This window comes from Callospermophilus lateralis, chromosome 1, assembly GCF_048772815.1.
Source record: "Callospermophilus lateralis isolate mCalLat2 chromosome 1, mCalLat2.hap1, whole genome shotgun sequence".
NCBI classification, from domain to species: Eukaryota; Metazoa; Chordata; class Mammalia; order Rodentia; family Sciuridae; genus Callospermophilus; species Callospermophilus lateralis.
In genome coordinates, this window is record NC_135305.1 from 219064646 (window position 1) to 219074782 (window position 10137).

General features: G+C 40.2%; 2 protein-coding genes across 2 annotated transcripts; one reads left to right on the forward strand and one right to left on the reverse strand.

Moving 5' to 3' along the window:
• Window positions 1–2013: 2013 nt before the first annotated feature.
• On the forward strand, window positions 2014–2973 carry LOC143401393 (olfactory receptor 7G2-like). The gene has a single exon (XM_076858805.2). The coding sequence runs from the start codon at window positions 2035–2037 to the stop codon at window positions 2971–2973; it is 939 nt and encodes a 312-aa protein (XP_076714920.2). The 5' UTR covers window positions 2014–2034.
• A 3298-nt stretch (window positions 2974–6271) lies between these two features.
• LOC143401397 (olfactory receptor 7G2-like) lies at window positions 6272–9734 on the reverse strand. Its single transcript, XM_076858819.2, has 2 exons — window positions 9721–9734; window positions 6272–7220 (listed from the first exon to the last, which is right to left on the reverse strand). The coding sequence occupies exons 1-2, from the start codon at window positions 9732–9734 to the stop codon at window positions 6272–6274; spliced, it is 963 nt and encodes a 320-aa protein (XP_076714934.2).
• Between the last annotated feature and the right edge of the window lie 403 nt (window positions 9735–10137).

Below are 10137 nucleotides of genomic sequence, written 5' to 3' on the forward strand. Positions count from 1 at the left end.
GTTTATCTTATAACATTTTCTTTTCTGAATATCACACTTTCATCTGTTTTCTTAGATGTCTATTTTAAGTATTTTCACAGATTTTTTGGAAAAAAAGATATGCCACTTATCCACGTAAGAGAAGAACTCCCTTAAGATGAGACAGAGAATCCCATAATGAGTTCCCTGGATTCCTTAGAATTAACTGCTGACGGAGATGGCTTATGACACTATGGGGTAGTTTTATGAGCTTCAACTATGGGGGCTCCGTTTTCTAATCTTCCCTCAGATTCACATGGATGAATGTCATCTACCTGCTGCCATTAACGTCATGAGTAGAGATTGACGTATTTTTAAGGCAAGAGAAAGACTAGGGGTTTTGGTCAGGAAGGAAATATTAAAGTTGCACAGGAAAATGATGAGGTCTGAGTCATCATTTAAGAGTGTAAGTTCTGAACTCTTCTTCCCGCATGGACAGGACTTAGTCAAGAATCAATGCGGTAGTCTGAGCCCAAGCCAGTCTTGGTCTCCGTGGATCTCACATTCAAGCTGTAAACTCACCTGACCTTAGTGTCCTCATGGATTAGTGAGGACGATACTAACTAACTCATGTGTAATCTGACAAGACCTATAGATGGTCTGAAGCAAGCCAAAGGGAACAAATGCTATAGAAAATAATTGAAAATTTCATTCTGGCCTTTTAAAAATATCTTTGAATAATTTTGATTCAAAAGTTATGCCTTGTCTTTTGTTTCATTCTCAACATTTTGCACATTAAAGAGGTTTGGCAAACAATCAAATTTATTTTAATACAGAGAGGGGAGTGAAAAGAGGAATGATTGAAAAGGGATGGAGGGAGAAAACAGCAAAGGAAAATATCATAAAATTCACTTGAGCACACAGTACCCATGATTTGGGTTTATTTATTTATTTATTTATTTATTTATTTATTTATTTATTTATTTTATTTTTTAAGGAAGTGGTTCTTAAAATGCATCATACATTGCCTGGATGGTGCACAACTCTGATCCCAGTAGATTGGGAGGCTGAGGCAGGAGGACTGCGAGTTCAAAGCCAGCCTCAACAACTTAGAGGGGACCTAAGCAACTTAGTAAGACTCTGTCTCTAAATAAAAAATAAAAATAGCTTCAGATGTGGCTCGATGGCTAAGCTTTCTGTGTTCAACCCTGGGTACCAAAAAATTTTTTTAAAAAATCATCATACATCAAAGACATTCAGAGGGCTTGTTGAATCATAGACTGCAGGTCCTCTACCCCCAATTAAAGAATTTATTTCTCTTAAAAAACAAATGCTAGAGGCTAAAAATAATTCAGCATGTGTGAATCTAATAATTCCCCCAATTCTTTACGCTCTGACGGGTACTCCTCTCTCGAAGAAGATCCACGTTCTACAGGGAGTTCCCATAAGAAAACCCAAAGCTAAAGCTCTTTTATGTTGTTGTCTTCTGAGCACAAATTGTTGCTTTTTGTGCATTTTTACAAGCCCACACATTTTAGGTTCTTCCCTTGTTATTTTTGTTTCTTTCAATCATATGCCACCTACTGCCGTACAGAAATAAATTCACTTAAGGATGTGACAGACTCAATAATTTTGTGTATATATTTTTTGAAAGCATACAGTAGTTCTGAAACAGAAGAGTCATCTCTATTTATTACATTCTCAGCACTCTTCACCAGGTGTGAGAAAGTTAATTCTTAATAAAAACTAGGGTGAATAAATGTGTGTAGGGAGGAGGATAAGGAAGATAAACGATGCAACGAGAGGGAAAAGGGAAGGGTTTCTGTATTCATTTGGGTTTTCATTTAAAAGAGATAAGCCTGAGCAGCAATCCTCAAACATTAGCACGTGAGGGAGTCTGTTAAATCATGCACTGCTGTTCCTCATCCCCGGAGCTCATTATCTCTAGTCCTGCTGTGGGGTCCACATATCAGCGTTTCTAACAAGTCTCTAGGTCATGCTGTTGCTGCATGGGCTCAGGAACCAGAACTTTACCTGTCATTGTCACCCATCTTTGGCTTTAGATTCATTGTTAGCATGGAACCAAGAAACCAAACAGCTGTTTCAGAGTTCCTCCTCCTGGGACTGACAGAGGACCCAGCACTACGGCCCCTCATCTTCAGCCTGTTCTTGGCCATGTACCTGGTCACCATCCTGGGGAACCTGCTCATCATCCTGGCTGTGAACTCTGACCCCCACCTCCACACCCCCATGTACTTCCTTCTGTTCAACCTGTCCCTCACTGACATCTGTATGAGCACAAGCACCATCCCCAAGATGCTGGTGAACATCCAAGCACAGAGTCCGAGCATCTCCTACACAGGCTGCCTCTCCCAGGTCTTCTTTGTCTTGGGTTTTCTTGTCTTAGAGAATTGTCTCCTCACAGCAATGGCCTACGACCGCTATGTGGCCATTTGTCACCCCCTGATGTACACCATCATCATGAATCCTTCTCTCTGTGTGATGCTGGTTCTGATCTCCCTCTTCATCAGCACTGTGGACGCCCTGCTGCACACTCTGATGGTGCTGCGTCTGTCCTTCTGCACAGACCTGGAGATCCCCCACTTCTTCTGTGAACTTGCTCAGGTCATCAAGCCGGCCTGTTCTGACACCCTCATCAATAACATTTTGGTTTATTTTTTCTCTATTATTTTGGCTGGTAGTTCTCTATTTGGAATCATTTTCTCATATGCTCAAATTGTCTCTTCTCTGTTGCGAATGCCATCAGCTGGCAGAAAATATAAAGCCTTTTCCACCTGTGGGTCTCATCTCTTAGTGGTCTCCTTGTTCTATGGCACAGGTTTTGGTGTGTATTTTAGCTCTGCAGTGACTGAGTCATCCAGGAATACTGCAGTGGCTTCCATGATGTACACTGTGGTCCCTCAAATGCTGAACCCCTTTATCTACAGCCTGAGAAACAGGGATATGAGGGAAGCTTTGAGGAAAAAATTAAGTAGACTAACATTCTTCGGGTGATTGTCATCAGATTTAAGCCAGATTTCCAAAGTGCATCCAGTGAACATTTAGGACTCTCATGCAAAACTTTTTAATGTTGTATTTGTGAGGAAAACCATTTTTCCCCCTGTGGAGAAAGATGTTCATTTTAGAGGAGATATTAGGTGTTTTTAAAAAAGTAGTGAAAGAGAAAACAAGCAGGTGGGATTAAAGACCATTACTTCCCAACAAACAGAAAAGGCTTCTCAGAGCCATCTCTCCAGGTGTGGAAATGAAATCTCACAGGAGAATATGAGAGCCTGTCATTGGTGCAAGAGGTGAGGCACATGAAGAGTGTTCAGCACCACCCATCGGTGGACAGCTCCCTGCCACCCCTAGGGTCTCTTCCAGAGCAGGGCTTCCTCCCCTGGTGACCACAGAGCACCTTCAGGGGTGTCGCCTGAGGACCATGTTCATACTGATCTCACTCAAGAGCTGTTGAGTTTGAATCTTTGTGGAGATGTCTAAAGTAGTGATTCATAAATAAGCCCTTTGTGAGGTTCTGAGGCTCTCAAGCGTGGGAAGACGGGTATTAATGTTTCCAGAACAAAAGAGAATGCATTTCTATGTGCCTCAATTAACATACCTCAAGTATTATACACTCAGTGTATAAAATGTAGTGTATAAAACTGCAGGCTTAATTGTGTTGTCATGTAATAAAAACGTACAGGGGCTGGGGTAATCGCTCTGTTGGTAGAGTGCTTGCCTAGCACACACAAGGCCCTGGTTCAATCCCCAGCACCACCAAAACAAAACAAAACAAAACAAAAAACCATACAGAAAGTCAGGTTAAAAATAAAGATGGAATATGTGTAACGAATCCTGCCGTTCCATCTTCCTCGCTCCTCTTCCAGGAAACAGCTCCACTGAAATTTATATTTATTATTGTCAATATTATTTGATTTCCCTGAATCCTTTGAAATGGACAGTCATGGGTCATGTGTGCCAACACACTGGCTTTTTCACAGGATTCAGCTGCATGATTTTGTCACCTTTACTAGGTAAGCAAGCAAAATTCATTAAATAAATTCATTAAATAAATTGTGTCATTTTGAACTTGTTAAATTCTTTAATGTCTTTTAAAATATTTTTATTAGTACATAATACTTACACATAATATTAGGGTTTATTTTTACATAGTCACACATATATGGATCAAGATTTGCAACATTTTAGTTCCCAGTACTTCCACCTCCTCTCCTTTCCTCCTTCCCCTCTACTCTCCTGGTCTGTCTTCTATTTATTGATTGTTTCAAAATTAGTTCTTTGAAGATTTACATAAATGTGGAACTCCCTGTGGTATAGTTATATATGTACAGAGCATGATTTGGTCAATTTTATTCTGCAGTTCCCTCCCTTTCCCCATCCCTCCTCCTGCCTCCTGAATTCTCTTCCTCTACTTCACTGATCTCTCTTATATTTTCATGTAACTGCCCACCACACTTTTCTCCTTATTTTTCTGTAGCTTTCACATAAGAGAGAAAACATTTGACCCTTGACTTTCTGGGTCTCACTTATTTTATTTACCCTGATGTTCCCCTCTTCTATTAATTTATCAGCAAATGCCATTACTTTCTTGTTTATGACTTAAACACCATTGTGTGTATATACCACATTTTCTTCTCTATTAATCTGTGGATAGATAATTGGCCTGATTCCATAATTTGGCTATTGTGAATTGCATAGCTATAAGCACTGCTGTGTCTATATCATGATAGTATGTTGATTTTAGGGTGTTTTTTTTTTTTGGATAAATACTGTGGGTTACAACAGCTGGGTCATATGGTGGTTCCATTCCTAGTCTTTCAAGGAGTTCCCATATTGCTTTCCAAATTGTTCGAACTAATTTGCAGTCTCACCAACAATATATGAGTATACTTTTCCCTCCACATTCTCACGAGCATTTTTTATTATTTAAATTCTTGATGATTGCCATTCTAACTGAGTATTGAGAATTATATTGATTAGAGGTGGTGAGAGTGGCCATCATTTTCTTAACCCTGATTTTAAAGAAAATACTTAGTGACTCAGTGAGATCTGTCTCTAAATAAAATATAAAATGGGGCTGAGGATGTGACTCAGTGGTCAAGTGCCCCTGAGTTCAATCCCTAGTATAAACAAACAAACAAACAAAGAAACCTCAATTGAATGTATTGCCAGTGGGCTAGATCAAGTGAAAGAAAGAATATCAGGGATTGAAGAAAAGATAGATGAACCATCACTTCAGACAGTATTGAACACACACACAAAAAAAAAACTTTGATAAAATGATATGGGTATCTCTGGGAAAACATTAGAAGACCAAATGCCTGAATCATAGGATTAGATGAGGGATTTGAGTTACATACTAATGGCATAGAACACCTACTCAGTGAGAAAATAGAAAATTTTCCAAATCCTGGACATGATGAAAAATCTTGAAGAAATTAATTTTTGGACATGTATGACTTACCAGATGGAACAAAGAGGACAGAAAAGCATAAATAGGGGAATAACATATAATGAGCTTGAAGCAGTAATATAATGTTTCCCCACCAAGAAAAGCCCAGGACTGGACAGACTCACTGTAGAATTTCCCCAGATTTTAAAGGAAGAACTAATATCAATGCTTCACTATTCCATAAAATAGAAAGAAAAGGAAGTCTTCAAAACTCATACTATGAAGGCAGTGCTGCCCTGCTACCAAAATCTCATAAGTATACAACAAAGAAAGAAAACAATGGACCAAAATACTTAATGAACATAGATATAAAATCCTCAATAAAATGATTGCTAATTGAACTCAACCTCACGTTAATTAAGAAGATCGTACACTGTGCTCAATTGTGTTTCATTCCAAGGATGTAAGATTGATTTCAAATATGCAAATCAACATATATATTACATAAGTAGAATCAGGAATAAAAACCAGATGATTATTTCAAGAGATTCAGAAAAAAAAACCTGCTGAAAAAGAAATCAGGAAATCTATCCCACTCACAGTATTCTCAAAAATATAAAACACTTGGGAATAAATCTAAGCAAGAATGTGAAATTTCTCCACATAAAAGTGCTTTAGGGGCTGGGGCTGGGGCTCAGTGGTAGAGCATCTGCCTAGGATGGATAAGGCCCTGGGCTTGAGCCTCAGCACCACATAAAAACAAATCAACATCAAATAAATAAAGGTTAAATTCTTTTTTAAAAGTGCTTTATCTCATAGGGAAACACTTAAAAGTTTTACCGAAGAGTGCTAAATAGACATTTAGATACATCCTGAAACTTGGTTTAATTATGGTGAAAGTCACCTTAAAATTGTTGTTCTGCAAAATATTTTTCCCAAAACCTCCTTCATGTCCCTGTTCCTCAGGCTGTAGATAAAGGGGTTCAGCATAGGAGGGACCACAGAGTACATCATTGAAGCCACCGCTGTCTTCCTGGATGACTCAGTCACTGAGCTAAGGTATACACCAAAACCTGTGCCATAGAACAAGGAGACCACTAAGAGATGAGACCCACAGGTGGAAAAGGCTTTATATTTTCTGCCAGCTGATGGCATTCTCAAAAGACAAGAGGCAATTTGAGCATAAGAAAAAATGATCCCAAAGAGAGCACTGCCACCCAGTATGACAGAGAAAAAATAAATCAAAATATAATTGATGAGGGTGTCAGAACAGGCAGGTTTAATGACATGAGCAAGTTCACAGAAGAAGTCAGGGATCTCCAGTTCTGTGCAGAAGGACAGCCGCAGCACCATCAGAGTGTGGAGGAGGCTATTCACAATGCTGATGAAGAGGGAGATCAGAACCAACAAGACACAGAGGGAAGGATTCATGATGATGGTGTACATCAGGGGGTGACAAATGGCCACATAGCGGTCATAGGCCATTGCTGTGAGGAGACAATTTTCCAAGACAAGAAAAACCAAGAAAAAGAAGACCTGGGAGAGGCAGCCTGTGTAGGAGACACTCCGACTCTGTGCTTGGATGTTCACCAGCATCTTGGGGATGGTGCTTGTGCTCATACAGATGTCAGTGAGGGACAGGTTGGAGAGGAAGAAGTACATGGGGGTGTGGAGGTGGGGGTCAGAGCTGACAGCCAGGATGATGAGCAGGTTCCCAAGCACTGTGACCAGGTACATGGACAGCAAGAGGCTGAAGAGAAGCGGCTGCAGTGCCGGATCATCTGTCAGTTCCAGGAGCAGGAATTCTGCAAGAGCTGTTTGGTTTCTGGGTTTGGTGCCACTGATGAATCTGATGGGTGACAGGACAATAAAATCCTTAGTGCAGGGTCACAGCATTAGGAGCATCACCTAGGAACTTGTTAGAAATGCTGATTGCCTGGACACAATCCATTCTTACTGACAACAAGCTCCAGGGCAGGGGACCAGCAATGAGCAATTTAACAAGCCCTCCCACACTTGGCCATATTTGAGAACAGCTGATCAAGGTAAACCCTCTTCTGTATTTTTAACCTAGGTGAATACTGAAATCCTTCCCTCTGCTTATCCCTCCTTCCATCCTTCCCTCACTCACCTTTGTCATTGGACACACTAATTCACCCCCCCCCCAATTTAAGTGAGTACAAACCCATTTACACACTGTGCCATGACATAGAGATGGCTCCTCTCATTCAGAACAATGTTGCACCTTCAAACAAACAAATATAAATACAATCATGAAGTATGCCCCATTTCCGCTTTCTTAGGGAAGTTTTTTCACTAAGGTTGTAAGTGGCCAATGATTAAAAGAAACAGAAATAACTAAATAGAAAAAAAAAGGAATGAAAAAATATAAGTTCTTAAAAAGTAGCAAGAATCTGATGCTTAGACGATAGGGACATTCAGATTAGCATTAGCATGAGACATTCTAAAAGGAATGTCACTGGAGAATCTGACAGAGTGGCCTTCAGAGCATCAGTCACTTGGGGTAATTCTTAGACTCACACACTCTGAATGAGATTAAGACTCCAGCACTTGCTTTGTAAATAGAAATAAATTCTTCATCTCTTTAAATCGCCCCAATATTCTCATTGCTATCACAGGGCCTGTCATTAAACTTACAGAGTTGTTACAATTAACGAGGAGAAATGGACAGACCCAAGTGGGCCAGCACTCACACAGCACCTGGGGCCCTCACCGTGACATTTCCTATTGGGACATTTTCTGTGTTACAACACATGCATCTGGCATGTTTCCTGACTAGGAGGGAAGTTGTCAGTGGGACAAACTGAGACAAGAAGACAGACAAAACATCCCTGGAATCATAACTGCAAATTTGAAGGGCAGCATAGTTCATGTTAATTTCCTCGTGGGAGTCTTGGGCATGTCCAGAGGAAAGGAAGTCAATAGTCATGGCTTCACGATTCATTTGGCATGGACATGGTACGATTAAAATGATTTGAATGAAGAAAACACATTACATGTATGAATCAGTATAAGCATTGAAAAGTTACAAGAGAGTAAACATTTGATGATACATAGGGCGATTCATGAAAAAAATATTTACTTATCAAACCTGTTTGGGGATGTTTTGTCTATTGTAGATTTTTCTAGCACAACAAAAAGTATTGAAAATAACAACAAAGAACTGAGTAGCCACCAGTCAACATTATCAAATTCACACCCTTCTCCACTTTCCCTTTAGGCCTTATCATTGCACGAAAGAAAACATGTGTACCGTGTATGTAAAGGCATGTGCTCATACAATCACATTCTTTTCATTCCCCAGGGCAACCAGTTATAAGCTAAGTAGTGCATATATGTGACGCCCTTATGCTTTTTATTGTATTGTATACTACTTTTCCACAGCAATTGTACACACACAAAGGTCTATATTACGAGCAGCATATTGTTCATGTCATTTACAACTGACTTTCTTGTGTGATTTTTTAAAATTACCATTGATAATTTCATTAACTTTAACTACCTCAGAGTATTCTGCTATGTTATTATATCTCAATTTATTTCTGTTTTCTGCCTGACTGATGTTATACAGTTTCCTTTTTCCCTACATATATACATGGATGCATATAAAATAAAAAATGCACAAGGAAAATTGTGTTGGTCGGGCTTCTGAGAAGAGATGACAAATATGGTGAAATATGTAATGATGCCTTCAGTACATATAATTTTTAATTAAAAACGATTAAACTGATAATAATGGAGTTATTATTTATGAGTTCTGGGAAAGGGTGGATGTAGTATATTTTAAACTATGATTATACACTCTCTGTTGCTGTCACAATTAAAAATAGTCTATTGTTTTATAATACAAAACAGGTAGAGGAGGGAAATCGCTTACTGGGTCTGCCTAGGTCTCTGCATCCTTCCCCAAGGTCCTCACAGCCAGTAAACAGAGATGACACCCAAGTTGTTCTGCAAGACACTGTAGGACAGGTGATAGAAAGATAAGGTAAAGTTGACCAACACATCTTCCCTCCTCCACCAAAGGGCACAAGAAAATGCCGGAGAACTGGTTACATCCATCCCTTCTGAAAAGGGAAGGTTTATCCTAAAGAGGAAAATGGTATTGTCATTATATAGACAAAGGAGACCCCCAGGTTGAGAGCTGTGCTGAATGAGCTTACAAGGTACCAAGGAACACGTCACAGTGGTGTCGGACAGCCAGGCTCAGAACCCCTGGGAGATGTGATCCTGACCACGCTCAGGTGTTTTCCTCACAGCGGCATCACCAGGATCTACCTGTACTCACCTCCTGCTTCCCTCCCATTGCCTAAGGGACTTCAGGTTACCTGGCTGGCATCATTGTGCAGTGGTCATGGGCATCTCCCTTGGATGGTGGATGGACACAGAAGACCTGTCCTCAGGAAGGCAGAGGGACAGAGTGAGACACTGAGCTCAAGCCAAACAGATGAATTCCCAGCTCTTGTCTCCTGACTGGTCACAGGGTATTTGCAGTTTCTGCATCCCTGGGGACTCAGTGTCCAAAGCTCCTTATTAGACAAAGGCCATTATTGTTATTTGGATCCTATGGCACGGTAAATCCTTAAAGGCCAAGACTCTACAAACAGAATTCAATATGGCTGAGTCCTTTGTTCTGCAAAACCAAGTGACTCATCCACTTCTCACCGCCTGCCTCTCTCAGCCACGTTTCACACACTCACACACATGCACATACCACCCTTCTCTAACTTTATCCCAGTCTTTTC

Excerpts from the sequence above, each read along its gene's own strand:
- LOC143401393 (XM_076858805.2), top strand. The coding sequence starts at position 2,035 with ATGGAACCAAGAAACCAAACAGCTGTTTCAGAGTTCCTCCTCCTGGGA.